At 41.5% G+C, this 23,052-nt stretch overlaps 1 protein-coding gene across 1 annotated transcript in view; it reads right to left on the minus strand.

Annotated features, from left to right (window-relative positions):
• The window catches only part of LOC308121044 (neurexin-1a-like), a 242,416-nt gene that overhangs the window by 125,480 nt on the left and 93,884 nt on the right, over window positions 1-23,052 (minus strand). The window contains exons 9-13 of the mRNA XM_080482073.1: window positions 21,998-22,439; window positions 16,386-16,769; window positions 9,198-9,401; window positions 6,982-7,008; window positions 750-872 (exon numbers count right to left, since the gene is read on the minus strand). Coding sequence (XP_080338199.1) covers window positions 750-872; window positions 6,982-7,008; window positions 9,198-9,401; window positions 16,386-16,769; window positions 21,998-22,439 — 1,180 coding nt within the window. The remainder of the gene's footprint in view (window positions 1-749; window positions 873-6,981; window positions 7,009-9,197; window positions 9,402-16,385; window positions 16,770-21,997; window positions 22,440-23,052) is intronic.

Below are 23,052 nucleotides of genomic sequence, written 5' to 3' on the forward strand. Positions count from 1 at the left end.
GGTGGAGGGGGAACGAAGAGACATTTTTATTACTCATATATTGTTATTGAATACGACAGTTAAAGGGACATTGTTTTAACAAGAAATCAACCCATCAGTCTTCATAGAGCAATTTCTATTAACCATCATCAATGTAATCAAATATAAATCAGGTTAATGTCGTCTAATGCAGAAAGTAAGAATTAGCATTCCAAACATAAATTCACATGAACAAAGTATATAGTACATGCAACTTTACATTTTTCTCGATGCTGAGGTAGAAAGCGACCCAAATTTGCTTTTGCATTTTATATTATTGTTTAATGGACTACACAATTTGTTTTAACAACGTCAATGAGACTTATTCTCCAGAAGTAATATATATTCAACATCAATGCAATAAGTTTGCGTAAAGATTATGCTGCTTAAAGGTACAATATGTAACATTTAACTAAAGTAAAATGTAGCAACTGACCTATAGATGGCAGTAGTCAGTTATTGTAGTACCCAGTTAGTTTTCTTGTGAGTATTAATAAGCGTTTGTTTTACAACTCACCAAAAGGATGGCAACATGATTGTTGTTTTATGTAATTAGCTTTCAATTATATATTTTGAATAACAAACACTGCATAGTGCACTTGTATAGAGGACAATTGTTTTGAATCTATTCTTTGTTCACTAATGAAAACTGCAACTTCCTGAGCTAAACAACTGTTAATTCATTTACAAGAAAAACTAAATGTTCCATCAAATAAGCGACGAAGAAGTACCTTCCACGGGCGGAATATCATCTACGGTCAGTTTCAAACTCTTGCCCCTCCTGAACACACGCACGGTGTGCCACTCATTATCGTTCAGATTCTGACCCGCAAAAATTGTCTCTGGACCTTTGCCTGCAGAACAGTCCAAACAACGGTTAACACGCATGCTTGCGCACGCACACGCACACGCACACACACACACACACGCACTCACACAAACACACACACACACACCAAAGAGAGGCTGGAAAAGCAGATAAAAGCAGACCCAGAAAGGCAGGAGATCAAAAAAGATACAGTGAATGGGAGAAATAGGACAGACGCAGAAGACAATAGGGTAAACACAGTAAATGGTCCATAAAAACACATTATTCTGACGTGCATTTGTGGTCCTGATCGCACCATTAAGATAGGGCACCAGATTTCTAAAGTCTCCCTGAACAGCAATTTCCTTACACCTTGAGGAGGGAGGCAATAATCAAGATGTTGGTTTCTCATTATCAAACAATGTAAAAGAAATTTTTGGTAAGAGTATATCTTTAACTGAAGAAACCAATGCAAATGTAATTTTCACTGTAGCTGCTGGTATTTCCTTTGAATTATACTGTTTTCTTTTTCCATCATGCCACTTGGTGGCAGCAAATAACTTCCAGAAGCAGGCGTCTGAAGCAGGCGCCGAACAACTCCAGCATCACGCTCCATCTTGTTTGTCTACGACAGTGCAATGCACTATTTGATTTCTCACGTATTCGCCAGATGAAATGAAATAGTGATGCAGAGAGAAATTCTGAGGCATACAGAAGGTGGTGGAGCCACTATACTCGCGAAGAGAGAAGAAGAAGAAAAAAATTCAAAAGTAAAACATTTACGGCAAAGCAAATGGGCCATTTCCTCTGAAATTCCAGTCATACAAAGAAATTAGAAATACAGAGTGTGACTTTATCTGGAAATTGAAAATGAATGAATTGGTCCTCTTTGATAGACAAAAAAAAAAAAAAGAACATCTGGTAGCTGAAAGTGTACAAATTCATCTTTTTAAGAATGATGTGCTTTCATTAAGTCCGTAAGTTATGTCAAATCACCCCGTGAATTGAACAGTGTTCACATATTAATAGCATTGCTTAATGGTTGCTTCATTTAATACTGAAGTCAGCGTATTAATATTGGATAGTGTGTCACCGCTCAAAGGCCATAAATGGAGATGTCACAGATTCCCTGTGCCAAAAAAAACCTCTGGGAGAGGTTCAGCGTCACAAATAAATCAGAGAAATCATACCCAAAAATCTCTGTGATCTCACAAGCAGAAAATGAAAATCTCTCCAGGATACATTTTCTCCATTAGGGAATTCCAACACTGGTCCAAGTGGGGCAGCACATTACTTTTTCATACAGCCTGGGTCTAAGAGCATCTTTGAATTGCTCTATAGCTCTGATGTTTCCCTGCGAGGCACACATAACCAAACAGGCCAATGAGGACGTGCCACTGTGACAGTATTAAAATCCCCAGGCTCTGGATACCTTTGCCACTGTGGAGAACATTTCAGATGGGTGCCAGGTTCATTTGCCTGAACCCGTTTATGGTTATTTATTTCCTGCTTTTCTGCAATCTTCAAAGCTTCCGAAGAATGTGTATGCAAATCTGAGGGTGCCGAAGTACCAGGATACACTCAATCTCGGAGGCACAGTTCTGCTTTGTAAGCACTAAACACTGGGGCAGGACTGAAACCAGACGATTGGTGTGGGATTAAGGAGGAGAGATATGAAATAATGGGATGGAGTTGGACTTGAAAGACTGCTTGATCTTTCTCTTCCATCACACTGTCCTCGATGCTCTCCAAGGAGAAAAGAAAGGGGAGGGCTGGAAAGAGGTCAATCGTATCAAGAGGCACATTCCTGCACAGCATTCACAACTGTAGGTGCCTGGCTTTGTGCCTGTAGCTCAGCCTGTGGTCCAAAACACCAGCTTTAGTCCACCGTCTGCAGAGGCCCGCACTCTAGTGCCCTCACTGATGGTGATCTATCTGCTGCGCTGGATCAACGGGAATCTCTCCGTGCTTTAGTGGACCATAAGCCCAAGGGAATAAAAAAAAAAAAAAGCACACTGTGGCACAGGGCAACACGAGAAGATATCATTATCCAGCCAATCAAGTCAGAGCATCCAGAGTGACAGGTCAGATACTGGTGCAGAATGCAGCAATGCTGTGACTCACACAGGTGGGGGGGGGGGGGGGGGGGGACACTCACTGACCAAGCAGCAGGACAGCGGGCTGGATTACTGTCAACACAGACATCAAAGCCAGTTTCAGCATCATGGTAAGGAAAGCCTCACAGGGTGACACCGCTTGGCAGCCTACAAGTCAAACCACTACTTCGCTAATCCAAAAGAGTCTGAGGAAGTCTGAACAAGTAAAAGTTAAATTACTGAATGGTAAATTGACTTCTTCATAAGGGGCATTTCCAAAGTGCTTTGCACGTTTATTCACATTCAGACTCACTCGTGTTTCTGCTGCTGCCACACAAGGTGCCCGACCTCTACTGGGGGCGATTCGGGGCTCAAGGACAATTCAGCATGTGGACCCAAGTGACATGGGGGAATCAAACCACCAACATTGGGATCAAAATAAGACTAACTCTGTATTAGCCCTTTCTCTGCTCTTTAAGAGTATTTACATTTCTGTTTATTTCAATCATGAAAGATTTTTTTTCAACATGGCTCAGTCAAAAAGCCAACACACTGGTAACTTGTATTTTCAACAATAACTACAATCATGCCGCGGTAACTGCATGTTCACACGACAGGAACGTCTATAATATGTAATAAATGTTGTACTATGTCCTTCAAATAAAGTAAGTGTTTGTTACAAAGTGCATTGAGCCTATATTTGATCTTCTTTTTGAAATGACTAAAGACCCTGCAGCATAATGGACATCAGATGAACTGTAAAGTTAAGCTTCAGTATTTGGCTCTTCCAACACGTTTGTTTAACAAAACTGCCAGGTTTCATTTGAACTATCAAGACTACTCAGGTGCCTAAAAAAAAAAAGACGCAACTTGTGATATAAACATTCCCTTGTTAGCCAGCTTTAATGATTGGAAACGACTACCGGTCTACATAAAGAGGCTTGCTATGGCTTTTAATGGGTATTTTGTTAGGTTAAATGTATTATTTTGTTGACTTGCATAGTAAATACAGAAAAAAAAAAGGATGACATTTCAGATTGTATTTTTTAAAAATAGTTCAGCCTGATTATAATTTCTTCATTTTCTTTTTTTTTTTTATTTATTTCCAGATCATGAACTGTACTGAACCAGAGTTAATACAATCATGTTTGAAATGACTGCTTTAAATAAATGCCTACATATTTAACTCGGAATCTGAAATTTGCAACGAGACCGTTTGACACATTCTTCTCATCAAATGGTGATTCCTCAGGGACAAAAGGAAACAAATCCCTTTGTTTGCTGACAAGGTGGAATGAATTTGACTTCCTCCCTCATGACTCATTTCTTAAAACTAAATATGTCATAAATAAGCGATAATTGGACATGATCAATTACAAAAGAGAAAAAAACAACAACAACATAATACAGCTCAGTAAGACGTGCCTTTATCAGCACACCCTGGCTACACTGTAAAGAATTATCTAGCATTATTTCAAGTTAAATAATAGAAGAGCAGAAATGTGGACAAAAAAAAAAAAAAAAGCCAATCTGTCACAAGATATTTTTAGTTCACATGTTCAGTTTGTTGTCACTCAGTGCCTGTTAACAGTGTTTAAGTCGAAGTGGCAGTGTTTTCTTCAGACAGCTCTGGGCAGCCCCAGGGAACTGAGGTCCCTAATTGACAGTGATGTGTTCTTTGAGTTGGTGCTGAAATTCTTCATCCACCAAGCTGACCGGAGCTGCGGCGCCTGACAAGACACATTAATTAACAGAGGGAAAGAAAAAAAAAGAAAAAAGAAAAAAAAAAGGACAAAAATAACAACCTTAGGAGGAACAAAAAAAAAAAAAAAAAGAATTAAACGCTAACTCTTCATAAGTGGGAATGCAGTGGCTTAACACAGTTCCTTCCAAGGACTTCGATTAAACAGTTTCTCATGACACAATTAGGTCTGGAGCTATTAAAGGAAGACCTGCTGTTTTTCAGACTTGTTCTCTGTTTTGTTCAACCGCTACCTTTGCCTTTAGTATATTATTATTTCTCACAAAGTATTTATCTCTGAAGTACACTGGGAGTAAATTGTCTGGAGTGTATGCCAATATCTTGTGAAACATTAGTTGATCCCACACATGTGGCAAAAAGCAATATAAAGCTCAATTTTGGGAGATTGGAGGAATTAAGGTGGAATAGAATTTAGCCCACACATGTCAAACTTCTTTTTGTTTCAAGATATACAGCTTGATTTGATTTCCCCTTTCTTTGCCTGCAAAGAGGTTTAAGTAAAAAGACTACATTTTCACAATGAACATAACTAATTTCAAAATTTAATCATGTTTTATAACGAACCTTCCATCATCTCAGGTCTCAGTGTTGTTTTCACTCAAACTGTGGGACACCCATTGAATAAGTCTGAAAGAGAATTTATTGAAAAGCCGAATTTAATCTTTATTTGTAATTTTTACACTTTGTAATTTCATCCATTGGGCTGGAATGGACCCTCTTGTGGGCTATTTTTGTCCCTTGAACCATGTTTTAACACCTTTTGGATGCGATTTCGACAGTTTGCACAGTTTTCAAAACATTAAGTGAAGACACTCAAGCTTTGCACTCCACAAGCTCTGATGAGTGACTGAACACGTTAATTCTGCCAAGAATCTTACACAGCATCTATTCCAGCACTTCTGCTTCTGTCTGTTAACGTGAAATAATTGGATGACTTATTGAAATAATATTTGTGGTATTAATAACCACACAAACAAAGCAATCAGAGTATATAACTACCACGGATGATTGTGCCTGCATAATCTTCTCATAGACCATGAATGACCTTTTTAGAATGGGGGAATTAGAGCTTAAAGCTTCTTTTTTTTTTTTATTTGCATACACAAACAATTGATGCAATCCAAGAAGCATGAACAATGCTATTTAGCATTTAGAAAGGTGTTAAGAAGAGCTGGCGCACGGAGGCATGTCTAGAGGTCACATCATGGGATTCTGCGTGGGGGCGTTTTGTTGTGTAAGTCTCTACTTCTCATCAGGCGGTGACCTTCAACTACTGTAACACTTCACACACAAAGAAATCCAACACACGTGTTTTCAGAGAACAGTTTGTCCTCATATGGGGCACAGTCTGGCTCCGTGATGCAGAGCTTAAACTTTCTAAATCCTGCTGCTATTTACCGTGATACTGTGATTGTCTGTCACTTCAGTGTCACTAAACAGGAAAAGGGCTCATGTACTATGACTCCAGAGAGGTAATTACTAATTCATCACTGTTCCTGAATAATAAATGTCAAGGATATTTACCTCCCAAAATATTGCAATGTAACCTCTTTGTTCAAACGCATACCCAAACACACACGTACACCCAGTGCGAATCCCACCACACGAGATCTATTCTCTCTCCCTCCCTTTTCATCCCTTTCTTTCTGCTCTGTGAGGCAGGTTAATGAGAATAATAAAATCGCACTCTGTATTTCCTCTGTGCTTTGAATGGCCTCATCAATTTACAACTGGCGTGAAACACCGAAGAAGAAAGAAAACAAAGCCCCCCCCCCCTCCAAGAAAAAAAAAGAAGAAAGAAAGAAAGCAAAGAGGCGTTGGAGAAATCATGCATGTCTGAAATACCGGCCTTTAACGTAACGTGCGCTTTTTATCGGCCTGAATTCACGAGTAAAAAGGTTCATTAATTAGAAAGAAACCAGTTTGTAGAATCACAGCTGACTGCCACGTTTGAATTTGTAATTAATCCCAGCCTCCCTCCGTTTCCTCATTATTCTCCTGGACACCAGCAGGACTTTCTCATAGTCCCATACCTTTTAAAATTAGGTATGATGACATGATGCCAATGACCGGGATAAGTCACGTTTATTCCGGACCACAGAATAAGAGCCCTTCACAATTGCTGAAGGGCATTCTAACAACTTCACGTAACATAATAAGAAAAAACAGTAGCTGTAAACGTGTCTATGAACAAAAAAAAAAAATAAATAAAAAACAATTTGAGAGACTGAAAAAGAGCAGATAGAGTTAGAGAAGAAAAAAGAGATCAAGAAGAAGAAAGGTGAACAGTAACTTACTGGAGGTACAGTTAATCCTGATACAATCTAGATGGGGAAGAATAGATGAGAGATAAATTCATCTTTCAACGTTACAGCTGCAGACATCATTAAAGCAAACAGTCCACCCCTCTGGGGACACACACACGGACACTGTCCGTCCTCTGATGCTCTCACCCATGGCCTCCAGCTGCAGGGAGCTGGTAACAGCGCTGCAGTGAAGTTGTGCCAGAGGAGCAGTTTATTGGAATACATGGGGCAGCAATGCAGAATAGAGAATCAGAAGAGCTGAGCTTTAATGTGTTTTTTTATGCAGCCCTTTAAAAAAAAAAAAAAAAAAAACATTTTTGTTTTGAAAATGACAGCTTCATTCTGAGAGCATCAGATTTTGGTCAGGGTCAAACAGGGCCAATTGGAAAGTATTTCTATTGTCTCCCTTCTGCTTATCTCTGCCTAATTACTGTATTCGTCATTCTACCTTGGGGAAATGACACCAACTTATTGACATGATGCTTTTCCTCCTCTGTATGGTGCTAGACTCTCTAAAGCAAGATAATACCTCAGTAAAGATCACTTGTGAAGACGGAGTAGGATCCATCCCATGACCAGTAGGGACAATAGATATTTGAAGTGTTTTTCAAAAACAGTGTATTAAAATTTGTATTCTGTTCACAACATTTCATGAGCTATTGATATGCACTAGTGTGAATCCAGCGGTGCAACATTTTTACAAACAAGCTTCTAGCAAATATATATTTCATGTTTACTTTATTCTTATCACTGCCGATCTGAACAGGGAAAATCTTCTCAGTATAATTAGTTATTGCGATCCATAACGAAACATCAATCATGTAGTGACACAGAAAAATTTAATTTAGCTCTTGTTTGTTGTTTTGCATGTTGTTGTTTTTTTTGTTCCAAACACCAATAACTGGCTCAACTGGAAACATTTCTGAATCTTACTTTACCTCTCGGAACCCTAAGGCTGAGTTTGTGTCACGAGCTGAGAAAGGTGACCCAGATCGAACCCCCACCCCCCCTTCCCATTTGGCCCTGCTTGTCATGTGTTGTCAACCACAGCAGAAAAGTGGTCGCAAACAGCCAGAGACCAGCACTCGCCTGCCCTTACAGGGAATGCTCTGCTTATTCAAAGGATGGGGCGAGGGGAAATAGCTTTCGGGGGGCTGATACAAGATACAGAAAATAAATAAATAAATGAAACTCTTCAATGTGCCAAAGGTAATTTAAAAGAAAACAGTTTGGTGCTTCCATGCCTCCATCACAGGGCTTCTCTTTGTAGTTGCAGTGATTTAAATTGTCAGCCCCCGTCATTGTGTGGCGCTGTTGCCTTCTGTGGCGGCACACGCGCGCGCGTCCTTTTTGGTGGACAGCAGACAGTAACTGTCTACTTTGCATGCACTGCTAAACGGCTCCGCTTAGGGAGCTCATTTCTGTTTAGTCAGTGGAAAGGAGAAATAGATGGCTATCATTTGTGCAACATTTCTCTGTTTGAGAGATATCAAACTTTCACAGGCATCATTGGATTCTTTCCTTGGGAAAAAAAACAAAAAACAAAACACAAATCTACACATAAGAATGCCAGTGTGTCTTTCATTTAGTCCTCACTTTGCAGTTTTTGCTGTAGGCAGAGGGGAAGCTTGTCTTTTTCTGCCCTCATTTAAAAAAACCAGGTGTAGGTTTATATTCAATCATGCAGTCCTCCCACGGTGATTAAAGTGCACAGGTGAATAAAATAATTAAAGCAACATGTGGAGAGTAATGATTGGCCACAAATCATAAATAAGGGCTGTGTTGCGTAACCTTCAACCAAAAGAAATGGCAATACAATAAATAAGAAATATTACCTTCATTTGATAAGTGAAAACTGGAAGCGTTTTAAAGGAAAGAGTACAGCAGTGGGCGCGCTGTGAGCACAATTCTCTTTAGAGCTGTGGACCTGAGGTTGTTGATGGTGTGGGCAGCAAGCATTCCCTGCTGGGCAACGATAGCAGTGTGCTCAACTGGCAGTGAGCAAAGAGCCGCAGACTCATGTCATTGAAAGTCTTTACGCTATCTCCTTCTATTCAAATTATGTTTGAAAAAAAAAAAAAAAAAAAAGAAATATCAAGTGCAATGTGTCTGTGTATGTGGGAGAAGGGGCCTTTGTGTATGGTTATGCAAAGTGTTATCAGGCTTAATTTAACTGTGCCGCAGCCCGCGTACATCCGAGGCGTTACCTAAATTGACAGTCAGACGAACGCGGCCGCTTTCCAACTCCAGACGCAGGGTGTCCGCCGAGTCGCGGGATGTGGTGGCGATCAGGATGCCATAGGCCCGCTGGGAGCGGAATCGCAAAGACACGTCCTCGGCTTCCGTGTGCATCACCACTGGCAGCTGGACCTTCATAAACTTACTGCCATCGTAGCTGAGGACAGTCGCCTCTGCAAAAAGAATGAGGAGAACAAACTTGATAAGTGATCAGTAAAATGGACAATACCAGTGACTAAGGGTGTCAAAAGAGCTTAAAATGACATCCTGTCATTCATTAGGAGATAATTCTGTGCTGGGACTTTCAATATGAACAAAATTAAATGGAATGGATGACATATAGACAATAGAAAACATTTTTGTGAATGAAGTGGGGTACCGGTCTGTTTATAATGTGGGTTGGGTCTTTACACTATCCTCTGCCACCCTCACCGCCTGCAGCCGGTGCATCCTGTTCTCCACTGAACATCAGGAGAACCAAACAGTGCAGCAGGTCAGGAGGCTCTCTTATAGCGGGCGGATTATTAAATCTGGGAAAGAATACGGTGGGCTGGTCTCAGCTATTCCGAACATTCTTCACCTAATTGGAGACGTCTGTCCAAATGAGGACAGATCAGATGGGAACATCCTGACCGTGTAAACAGAGAGAAATGGTCTTGCATCATTTCCTTATATCTTTTCAAATGCTGAAGGCTGAAGCAGGCCTACTAAGTTGATGTCGTCAATAAATTTGACTACAGTGTTGCTGATGTGGATGGAGTAGCAGTGGAGTAAAGACAGTAAAGTCAGCATCTCAAAAAAAACAGGGATATTGTCTCATGGTAGGTATTTTATTTTAAAAAATTTTTTTAAAGAAAACTGCTTTTTACAGACAGCTAACACCGAGTCAGGCGGACTGTTGATTATTCCTACAATGAGATTACGAGCATTACAAACACAACACAAAGGCAGTAGGGTGAATCAAAACTGCAAGAGCAAGTGACTGCTACATGGCACGTCGCCGGATACTGTACGTCACCCGAAAGCAGTGTGTAAAGACTTGTCACAAGTCTGGCATCATGTTACACTGTGCAGTACAGCTGACAGCTTCACAAACTCCCTCCAAAACTCTCAGTGCTGTCCTCTCACTGCCAAATTAGGTGGTGGATTCCATGAGGAAAAACATGGAGTATGAAGGCAAGTACATGCTCCAACAGTTTGTTTTCTTTTGGGGGGGGGGGGGGCGTCAGGGGGGCAGGAACATGCCATGACAAACACATAAAACACATAGCAATGGTAAAAATGGAAATCCAGCACTGTAGCACTGTCATAGCGCCAATTGTTTTCCTAAAAGAAGTGGCTTCCTTGCATTGCAGGGTTTTGTATCCGCAGTACATTGGGGGCAAATGACAAAAGGACAAACCGGTATTGAGTGAAGGAAAAAATTAAACAAACAGTGACAGAATTGTAATAGTCTGTGGACCTTGAATATTGAGCTTCTGCTCAGGGTGACTGCATTTACTCAACGCTTTAAGAACCCATCTGGAGAAACGCTGGCGAGATTGTTTAACGCTGGCAGGAGGTTGTTACAGCATTTCCGGTAGTGTAACTAAACCATAACCCAATAACAGAGCCATTACTGCAGCTGCGGCGCTTAGACGGGGGAGAAGGCGAGTCGGCGGGATGGGAGATGAAGAGTAGTGGGGCGATAGGGTACCAATGTACACACACCACCTCATCACCACTTCCTCGTCACACAGAGCCAATGTCACATCCATCCCCTGGGATGTCTCCGTCACATTCCTCACCCAAATCCAATTTCTCCATGCCCTCCTGGGGTATGCCGCAGATGACAGGGGCGTGTGACAAACGAGTTCTCACTGCTAAACTGTCTGCTTCCTGCCAGGCAGCTAAAGCAAAGAGCTGCATTTGTAAACTGTTAGCGGATGCCATGAATGATGGAGGAACTGTTTGAGCTCCTAATACTTGAAAAAAGTTGTCAGCGTGGTCTTAAATCTGACCATAGTCTAATAAGGTTGGATAGCTTTGGCAAGTATCGGACTCATTCTCTGTCATTACACGTCATATCATATAGGGAGAAGACAGATGAACGGCCTGGTCTTCAGGGATGTCTTCTGACTAGTCATGTGGGACATAAAGATTATTACTGCCAAACATTGTGTAACACATTTGACATTTTTTAAAGGGCAGTAGTACAAAACAAAAACAATTATAGTGCCTAGAAATGACTGTGTTGTATTTGAATTGAAATAAATGATACTTGGAAAACAATGTTCAAGCTAAAAAAAATAAAAGCAAAAAAAGCAAAACAGAAAAATCAAATGCATGTATTCATAATTGAAAAACAAAAATTCTTATTTGACAGCTTTGTCTGATAATTGCAGGCTGCACATATTTAACCATGCATTTAGGTCAAATGCCTACTTTGAAGGATGCAAATTGTTGTGTGGAGTGCTCCATGCAATATCCCTTAGAAGTAAATAACAATCTATTAACACAACCAGTCATTTTGTTTCCATACTGAATCAAGAGGATAAAGTGGATTGAATATTGTTTTTCATCCAAGATGTCACTTATGCTGAGATTCGTTCAATACGCTGTCTACATCGCCATAAACAAGAAAGCTTCAGAATAGGGTTATGAGAATATAGAGAATGACATGTGAGGGAATCATTACCTAATGCAAAGTGAGCACCTGTCAAAAATCCAATTCTCGGTATCCAGTCATTTTTAATGGCAATCCCATGTTTAATATCAAAATAAATTGAGAGGATTGTCTGTGCCAAGCCAACAGGAGGCTGTCAGAGGAGAGGTGGAGTCTACCCGAACTAAAACAAGCATCCTTTTTTCAGTTTGTGAAGTGCATTGCTTCATAGTTTTTAGGATTTTGATAAAAAGGAGAAGCAGAAGAAAAAAAAAAAAGCAGTGATTCGAATGAGGTGGCAGCACTTTCACAGAATACATAAGGTTGTACTACCAATGCAGGAGGATTAGGGGCAAACAGTTCCCTTCATTCTCCCCCAAGGACAAATGGCTATTCAGGAAGGGAAAGCTGTCAGCTGCATGTCACAGGATTGTCATGTCCTACAGTATCCGGGCACCAGGCTGAACCAAATCCAAAAAGTGCTGGAAAACAACTGTCGGGGGCTTTTTGGAAAATGTATGTTCGACACCCATAATAAACAGGAAGAAATCATAAATAGAGATATCATAAATAATTCAATGCAGCTCATGTCTTCTTCACTGCAGCCTTCTTTGACAATCTTACTATACTCAATCCAAGAAATAGACTCACTGGCTATTAAAAGTGTGAAAACAACCTGCCAGCTGACTGGATTTCTCGAGACCGAGAAACATTTTTTTTTTTCTCTTTCTAGAAAGAAGCACCAGCATCATGGACCGACTCCACATCTGCTGCTCTGTGACCACATCATGGTAACTTCATTAGAGCAATGGAATGAGAGCAGAGATAGGAAATAGATCAGCTCAGAGAGGTGGAATATGCAACTTCAGCTTGTGCGGTCAGGTCAGTGCAAAAAAAGATTGAGCGGGCATGCATGTTTAAAGTTCTGTAGACTATTAGTATATTCATTTGAATTATTTTTAAAGGTCAGTCGGCAGTTTTATCATCATATTAAAAATCAAAAGCCCTAAATCGCAGATATGATGTGAGAATTCAGGGATACGCCTCTCAAGCACTTGCATTACCAGAAAGCCAACCCACAGTACTCATACTGTCACATTTTCCATGTTTTTCAACTCATTTTCTACGCATCTGTGTACATTGCTCGAGGCCATGGGACAACCAGTTCTCTCTAATTTGCCACTACACTCAAGTGTGTTGAATGGTGACTAACACAGTGCGCCGTCAAAGGGCATGGCTAAAATGCGTTTTAATGCTAAAAGTCTGCCACATTCCCCTTTAAGGGCATTTCACAATTATGCAATAACATTCTGCACCTCTTGGCTTTTGCTGCGGAGCGATGGCAAATGGCTTCATGCTCTGAAAAGCAATAAATGCACAAAAACAATGAGTTGTTTTTTTGTTTGTTTTATAAGCTGTACTAATATTGTTGTGCATGATGTATTAAAGCCACACACTCTACACCGTACTGCAGGAGCACATGTGACTTACAGTGATATACAGAGAACATGCGTATCGATTTCTATGCTGACTGCATGTTATGGCAGATATGTGTAAGCATACATTCATCTCCAGGTCCCGTTCATGTGAAGAAGCGCAGGTGCTGTCAGTGTTGGAATCCAGCATGTCATATCTCATTAGGGAATATCTGTATGTGCTGCTGCGCACCTACTTCACCATCTGGGAGGCAGTTTCATCCTCAAACTGCAAGACTAATATTTGGGCTAATTAGCAACTGGAGGAACAATGAAGGGGAAGACATTTGGGATGCAAAAGGGGGAAATTGCTTTGTCTGCTTAATTAAAATGTCTCAAAATAGGGCGAATAGCTCAGCGGATCTCTTCCGAAGCTCCTCCTCCGCTTCCTTCCACTCATTGTTGCCCTCCTCCTCCTCCTCTGCCATATGCAGTAGCTGGATTTTGCCACCGGGTGGTACACCATGCATGAATAAGTGAGGGCTGGGGTAATTCTTTTGACAGCTCCTCAGCCTGCTGGTGCCTGCTTCATCCTACCAGTGCAGAGGCAATCTGGAGCCATCAAAACAGCTGGCAGCACGCCAGCACCCATCCTCTGTACCACTGCTCCCACTCGCACTGTCGCTAACGCCAGTCTCATATACAAGAGCGGCGACAGCCAGAAAAGAAGGGAGTTGGACTGAAGACTCGAGACGCCAGAAGACGCTCCAGCGATCGGAGGGAACACTCCACTCGGAAACATAGTGGCTGATATCTCTGCTACGTCAGCGTTTACCATGCAGCCGTTTCAAAAGCAGGCCAGCGTATTTTGTTTTCGTTTTCAGATGAAAGTCAGGATAGATCTTATCGTTCTGAATCCGAGGGAACTCACCGGAGTAATTATCTTCTTGAAGAGAAATGAACTGTATCCCTTGCCCACTCCACCTCCCCCATGCTCTGTGCCCTAATTCCTGTCAACTCATTAGGCAGCGTGGAAGTGTGTGTGGAAAATCAGAGCAGCATAAAGACATGCCCAACTGACAAATTCACCAGAGACAGATTTCTTTTCTGCATTGTCTTGTGCTTTTTCTCAAATTAAATATTAATTGTCTGCTGTTAGCATTAGCTGCATGCCAGCATTCATACTTGTAATACGTTGAACCAAATCATATTCAAGGAAACAAAGATCCAATGCAAACTCCCCTTGGGGCCATATGTATGTGTTTCCATTTTGTTGCGATCTGACTCAGCAGATTTCCATCAGGATCCAGTAACATCTTTACCGTCTCAAACAAACATTTTCTAAATCCTGATGACAAGATCTTTAGGCATCGCTGTCTCAAGAGGTGAACAACTTCAGACTGTAGGAACTGCACAAGCACATGTAGAGCTGACACATGTAACTGCGTGGGATGTGTTGCACTCCAAGTGGAGTTGAAGTTTTTTTTTCTTCCAGACGAGAGGACCTACTTCTGCTGCTGTTCAACTACAGATGTTATCAGCGTCACATGCTTGGGACTTCATGACATTTGACCCGATTATGCATATGTTAACTGTTCTTGTTCATTTGATGTTGTAGCTGAGTTGAGATTTAATGATGAAGAAACTGAAAGTCCTTTCTTAACCATGCTGAAAGATTTACCACTTAAAAATAACAAAGAGCGAGTGCGCGTGTGTGTTATCCAATACAAAGTCATATCACTTTACATACATTGAATATCTACGTTGGATGATATACTCAGATAATAATTCAGAAACACAAAATAAGCGTATCATTAAGCCACTCATGTAATGGCTGAATTGAAATACGGTTGAATAAAGTTTTATCATCTGATGAATTTAATGACACTCCAATCTAGCACGACGAATACAAGCACATGCTGCACTCTTTACAAAAAATGAACGTAATAATTCCCTCAGCTTGATTATATAAATAATGTTCATTTTTGAATTTCCGAATAGTTGGCTGACAGCAAATCACATCATAAACAAATGATTGTGAATCCAAACACATGCTGCTGGTTGTTTTCTTCATCGAAGCAGTATTCATTATGAAAAGTCAAAGAGCACTTCTGGTAATATGGCAACAATTTGAACAGGCAGGAATATGGAGCCCTGCAGTTTCTACGCTGCGCAGGCATATTAAACACATAGAGGTCTGTTGCTTGTTTTACCAGGAGGTTACTGGATTTGTAATGATGGAATCCAAACAGACAAAACCCCCACGGAATATGACTCTTTAAAAAGACAGACACAATGCCACAACAGACTGTAGATAGAAGATGGTGTTCTGGTAAATCTAACAAAAGCAAAGGTAAAATCGTCGATTCCTGTGTAATAAATTACAGCAGAGTCATGAGGAGTTCTACTTCGGCCAGGAAACGGGAGCGCTGAGATCTCACAGTGTGACACTCACTTCTATTTTTCTTCTCTGGAGGAGAGACGGATAAGTATTCTGCTCCAGCTCCGGTCATGACCGAGTGGTTTGATGAGGCAAATGGTTAGCAGAAGACAGCCAATTTACAGGCTAGTGTGCATGGTGGACGTGACCAACGGTGTCCCAGTGGTGCATCAGTCACCTGCCACTCAGCATCGTCTAACATTAGCCCTTTGTATCCTGAATCATTCTGTTTGCCTCTCTGTGGCTGTCTCCCTCCACAAGCACACTTTGGTTCCCGCCTTACATTACTTTCAGTCTTCTGTCTGAGAGCCGCTGATGTTCAACCGTCAGCTGAGATAAAAAGCTCACCTGCAGGCTTTTGTCTGTTGATGCTGTTCGACTGGAACTTGAAACAAGGTTCCTTCCAGACTAAGAATACTGTGTCTATTGTGGATATAATTAAAATTAGACTTTTTCTGCTTGACTTTGAAGTCAATTATATACACATCTAATGTGATTTCATGCCTCGCTCAAAAAGACAATGCCAAATGGGGAGGAAGTCGCTTCTCAGCGTGACATCGTCTACAAAGATGATACCTTCCGGATGGAAATCACGAGCGTCCAAACCGATGGGCGGATAAAATGACACCAAAAAGAATTATATAAATAAAAGCTGTACCTCTTTCACAGGAGCGACCCAGGTATCCAGTCCCGGAGCAGTCGCACACGTAGCGGTTCCAGCCCTCTCTACAGATTCCGTTGTTTTGGCAGGGGTTGCTCAAGCACTGTTTGGGAGGCTCTTTAGAGCACGAGGGCTTGACCCCAGCAGCTTTCTGGACCTCCGCCAGGCGTCGGACATCCTTACTCTGCCCGTCAATAAACAGATCTCGGATGCAGCCCACGTAGCCATAGTTGAGCAATGCTGTCCACACCTCGGTGGGGAACACCAGTCCCATTTTGTTCTCTGGCAAACCCCCGAGGTAGAGATTGTCATCCAAGTCGAGGATTTCACTTTCTCCAGGGGCTGTGTAGGCAGTACGGAGAGTATTGATAGAGATGGTACCTAAAAAAGAAAATAAGAGACAGCTGGATAAGTTTTTTGTTTTTTTTAAATCTTGGCTTTTTATGAGGTTTTCAAGCAGACTGACAAATTATGAGAATTTGGATTATAAGTTATAAAAACAGTAAATGCCCTGCAGACACACATGTAACAAACACTGATTTAAAACGGTTTGATGAAGATAGTAGCCTAATTAGTGTTATCCATCTGGGCAGGGTCAGGATTTTCTTCATTTAGAATGACTGATGACTGTTGATAAGACACATTAATCACGGGGCAGCTAGTCTATTAGTGGCCTAATCTGAGATCCTGAAGAGTATCCTCTCCATTTTCCTTGGATTTCCCTTTATAAATCTCCTTTATCTATATAGCAGCGGTCATAAAACAGAAAAGGGAGAGGGGGGAAAAAAAATCGTTGGCCTCTCTATCATTTTAGCCACCCCCTTTCCTAAAAAAACAACCAAACATTGCGGCCATCTTTTTGAACTTGATTAACCGACTGCAAGCTGTATTTTTTATTTTTTTTGCCTCTTCTCTCCTGTTTGCTTCGCCAACACATAAACCTGCAATGAGAGTTTGTGTGTTTCCCCACCATGATTTATCACTCTCATTCAGGTTTAATTCTCGATCTGGAGCACGGTAAACAACAGTGGACATGACTGGACTGTAAAGCTGTTGAAAAGGAAGGCCTTACTGTGGGACTCTGACCGGGTGATTAATTTGTATATGGATCTGTTACTCTCAGTGCAGGAGCCATTGTGGACTTTAATTAATGGCGGCTGCCTCCAGCGCCCGCATCCCCGTCCAGTAATCTATATACCGCGCTGCCGAGGATCCGCGCAGACCACTGCTTGGGGAGAGCGGCGGGAAATCGCAGCTAAGGATGCTCAAAAATAAAATTGCCATAAAGTCACCATTTGCATTTTGAGTGGCAGATGTATGTGCCATAGCGTAGCAGATATGAAGGCGTCATTGGCTGATTGCCGCAAACTGAACGACAGAGTCCGAACTGCTTGTATGTGGGAGACGACCATAGCTTTTAAGTTACTTTTCTAGTCAAAGTGTTTGTGTTGGGAAACCACCCTTAAGCAACATATGAATTTTCAACAGAGCTGCCTGGCACATTTTAGAGACACATTAGACATTAAATGGGGCCTTTCACATTTCATTACAGCTACCATTAGCATGCATGAATGCACATATCATTATTAATTATCAAAAAAAGAAGCTTTTTTTTTCTACGTGTTGTATTTTTAGCTTTTCAGTTCTAAAAATAGGTTGTCACAAGACAGAAAATGTTAAAAACCATGCGTTGTGCTAATTAGAACGTTGCTTATGTGTGTTTTTATGGCCAAGGTGAGACAGCCTTCTTGCAGATGTGCATGCAAAAGAGACAGCTAAGGACCGAGTGCACAATGATTAACCTGGTCCCACTAACATGTTCCAGCTCTTTTCTCAGGGTCTTGGCCCCAGGCATCTGTTCTAGCACTTCCCTGCCGACACCCACTGCCCCTGCTCTCTCCAGCCACAGCTGTTGAGACTTCCAAGCTTTGCACACTTGGCATGGGCCACCCGTCACGCAGCCAGAACAGCTCCCTTCAGGTTAGAGCTAACGAGCTCACTACATCAAACTCATTAGCAGGGAAACTTTTCACAAAGCAGAGCAGGTGCCCGACTGAAGAATGAAAATCGTGGTCAGTGTGAACTATAAGAGAAGGATTCCAACTCTGATCCCACCCCATAACAAAAGGAAGCTTAGCAGGGGTTTTTACCATTACTTTCTGAATGACATGGAGTAAAGAGTGGTGCAATAACCATCGGGCTAATGACCTATTTAAATCTGTATCTATCCTTAAATGTTATTACCACCGTAGACACAGAACAAAGATGTTGTTAGTTTACAGAAAGCATGTCGGTCTAGATTGATGCAAGTAGGAGATAAGAGGAGTACGTCAGCAAAGCTCGGCCTGCTTTGCTGATTTGTCAAAGTCCTGTAAGACGATCTGCAAACACAGGCTATGTTAAGTCAGAATGCAATGAACAATCCATCGGGGACATGTGCCATCACCATGCTTTCAGCATGGGAGCATAACACATATACACACATTGTAGGACTGCGTATATTTAGAACATTATTCATAGCCAAAAGGGGGAAGAGGATACGTCTCTGAAAATGCTACTGTGCATAAAAGAGGAGGAGAAACAGAACAAGATGGAAACATGGAGATAAAAATGTCTGGAAAGAAGATGAGGGAGGGGGTACGATGAAAGATAAGAGAGCAGATTGAGGGAACACAGCAGAAAGTAAGCGTTCTGAAGAGCAAGTGTCGGAGAGTTCTGCAAAATTACAACGCAGGCAATAAACGATGATGAAAATTTACATTGCAACGTCGAACCACACTGTCCACATTTCTGTCCTCTCACTCTCTTTCCTTTACAGGCTGACCTGTAAGTGGTACTCCATCATCAAACCTGAAGCCAGGGGGGGTCCAAACGACAGCTCAGATCTCTCTCACACTTTCTGCATCAGCAGGCAGGCTCAACTTGGCATGATGTCCTCTAACCCCACTCACACATCCCCAAAACATGTTAGACAGGGGATTACTACAATCCAGTTAGGGCGATACGGCCAAATCTCTCTATGTGATTGGATTCTCTGTAGAGAGAGAAGCTTGTGAGTCGGCTGTGAGGATAGTGAACACGCTGTGTGTGTGTGTGTGTGTGTGTGTGAGTGTGTGTCTGTTTATTTCATGTGCGTGCATGTATGTGAAGTAGGAGCCCAAGCAGGAAGTGGGGCTACAGCGCAGCCATGTCCGTGTAATGTCTCTGATGAGTGACCCAGAGCACTCCCGGCCCAGAAGCCCTCACTTAAAAGCAGAGTGTTTTTTAGTGTCTCTAATGCATTGAGGTTAGAAGATGCTGTCTGAGAGCGAGACTCCATTTGAAGGCTTGCTTCCTGCAGGAAGTGGCCGCTAAACTAAATAGGGCAGGGATCATTATACGCCATTGTCATGGGTGTAGGAAGTGTTGCACAAGGAGAACCAGGCTGCAGATAATTACATCTGGCTGTTGTGTTGTGCTTTTTTGCTAAAGAGTTATGTGCTTGGTAGCGTGTATTAATAAAACATCTGACACACGCATGAAAAGCTGAAAGTGCCATATGTTCCGTGACTCGCGCTCTCAAGGGACTACTGAACTCTTTTCTGATGTTTTAAAATTAACTTAATTCTATCAAATATTAAAAGTGTAACAAAAGGCCACTGGAGTGTAGAGTAGCCTGCATGAGGAAGGCTCGCGTTATGTCATGCTGGACTCATATCGACCTCCATGTGTGGACTTTTAAAGCTGCATAATATATTGTCAGGGATTTGCTAAGTTCATTTAGACTCCCAGGTCAGCTTTTTATCCAGACGTCACTGTGTCAATAATTCATAGGAAAACATTTTAATTAAAAAAAATCGCAAGTGAAGCTACTGTTCAAAGTTTTAGTTTTTTGTTTGTTTCTATTCGTCTATTTGCACAAAACAGCTATTTAATGCCCCATTAAAGTTACATGTTTCTTCCGGGAATGGAAACCACATGAGGCCTATTTAATACAAAGAAACTACAAAAAGTCAATGCCTGTCTATAAGGCCATACGTTTTGTACCATTTATAGAACCCTTGATATGCATGTATTTACTGTTAGAAACACTGTATCACGGGCACAAACCTGGGAATATAGTAGATATAAAACAGTAATGTTAAATTGGATAATGGCAATGCAAAATCTAGGTGCTGTGTAAGTACAAGTACACTAGTCGTTTTAGGTATTTTGCTACTCTTCTCACATGGTGTGTCGTCACATTGAGGAGACCTTTTGATGTTCCTTTTACACTCAGCATGTAAGTGTTGATGTCTTAGACTCGAGGAAATGAGGAAAAGTTATTCTGAAATGTCATTAGTGCACAGCTCAGCACAGCACTGTGCAGTAACTGTCTCTGTCCTGGGAGAGACCACCTCCTGTTTCCATGGAAACGTAGGCAGGGTAGACAGACAGAGAGAACAGTGAATAGAGTGAGCTCCGTGTGTGTGTGTGTGTGTGCGTCTGTGTGTGTGTGTGTACTGTATATAAGTGGTTAGCGTGGATGATAGGACTCAGCTTAACAAACACTGAACACAATCTAATTTGGAAAGACAGTGTTCCTTAGAGTTTACTCCACCGTAACTGGATATTGAGGATTAATGGTGAATTGAGAAGTTAACCACCGTTTTTCTGTTCTACTGAGATCAGTAAAAGCCACTGAGATCTGTATATACGTAGGTGTGTATGGGCATATTCCGTCACCATTGTGCTGAACAATGTTTGAATCACTTCCCAAAATTTTAAAATAATAAATAAATGAACAACTAACATAGTTGAATGAAGGAGAGTTAAAGAGTTACATTTTAACATTGTATCTAACTCAATATTATGCCGCAACCCACCATGGCTTTGGGGTGTAATGAAACCGTTAATGTAATTTCCACCTCTTGATATGGAGTGGAAAACATGGTCGAGGAGTATATCTAATTTGCAGCATGACATTGCAAGGCCATGGCTCTAAGCTCACACTAACAAATTGCTGCTTAGATAAGCAAATCAACAGAGACCACAGCAGGGTAACCCGGGGCTTGGAGGACACATTGCATGGGGGGGGGTGGGGGGTGGGGGGTATTTTATGGTAATATGTGTCAGGAATCATGACATATGGCCACTATCTGAAGATAGGCCACTGCTATCCAAACCTTTTTACATTAAATGTGAAGAAATATTCACAATAAGCACCCACTGCAAGGAAATATTTAAGTTTCAATGGTGACATAGTATCAGCCCAGGGATGGTAATGGATATTTTCTGTCACCGAAAATATCACCGTGACCCCACAGTAGCACTTTTGTTGCAGTTAAATAATTCATCCAGACGGTGCACAGCAGCTCTGCTACTTTAGGTTTGTGCTGGATGTTGCATTATATGCAGGGATGCGTTTAAGCCAGTGAACAGACATGCAAACATTTACGTACACAGTTGTCTTAGGAGGCAAAGATGCAGCGACTAAATAAAGCACGTACATATGCTGTATGCTTGTCAAGTTGACAATGTTTCCTTTGTTTGCTGAGATTCTGTTTACTGAGCTCTCATTCTCATCAAACATATAGCAAGATGTATTTCATGTATGTTCTTTAAAACTGTGGAGTTTGATGAAAATTTACCTGATCTTCCATCTCGCTGGAAGTCAACATGGTACCACTCGCCATCATTGACCTTCTTGTTGACAGCCCTGGTCTTTGTAGTTCCTGAGCCCATGTCCAGCAGCAAGTAGAGATGGCCATCCAGCATCTCTATGGCAAAAAAGTCCACCTTGAGGGTTTGGGGACTCTTAGAGTCCTTCGGTTGCTGCTTGGGCTTGCCGTGGCTGAAAAGGAGAAGCCCATTGGGCTCCGTGGTGCGAAAGTCAAAGGAGATGGAGCCCGTCTTCTTGGCATTCCACTTGTTCAGGACAATAAAAGACTCAGGTGTCTCAAACGTGATGGGGTCCAGGGTTGCCACGTTCTCACACTTAAAGGCCACAGTGCCGTGGACCTTCATCTTGGGATCACCCTGCTTGGCGAGCCTGGACAGCTCAAGTCTCACATCGTTGTTTTTGTACACAACCTAGATTAGGAGAAGACAGAGAAGGTTCAGCGTATTTCAGCATCATTGAAAACAGGCCAATTTGCCGTATGCATTGAACTATATTTGTCCATGTGACATTTCACCATTGAGACAGTGTGTCTTAGGAAGAGTTTATATTTCTCAACCTTCAGTCATCTTTGTCACACTGTAATTTTGCTTGGCACCAAATGTCACTGAAATCCACCTGCGATGTCTTCAATCCCCAAGTGCGTCTCAGAGAAGTGTAAGTTTTTGCACGTTTTTCTTTTTCTTTTTTCAATTTTAGCACATGTATCAACGAAAGAAAGAAACAGCTTGAATCAAAATTCAAAACGTGATAATAGTTTTGGAAGAGAGTTCTGTCATGTAGCGTCTCCTGAGGTTCCCCGTGAAAAGTGAGAGGAAGAGCGCGAAATCTCAACTCGTGCCTTGATTGCAGGTGTGGTGTAAAATGCCAAAGTTGGAGCATGTGATTAGAATGGAAGTGGGTAGATGAGGGACATGGCTATTTAAAATAAGGCTAAAAATGCATGAGCTGACATTTTATGTAGCATTCACTTTTCTGTATATAATTCTGAACACTGGTCAAATAAAAAATATACGTATATATATA

The sequence above is a fragment of the Lipophrys pholis genome (assembly GCF_963383615.2).
Source record: "Lipophrys pholis genome assembly, chromosome: 15".
Classification (NCBI taxonomy): Eukaryota; Metazoa; Chordata; class Actinopteri; order Blenniiformes; family Blenniidae; genus Lipophrys; species Lipophrys pholis.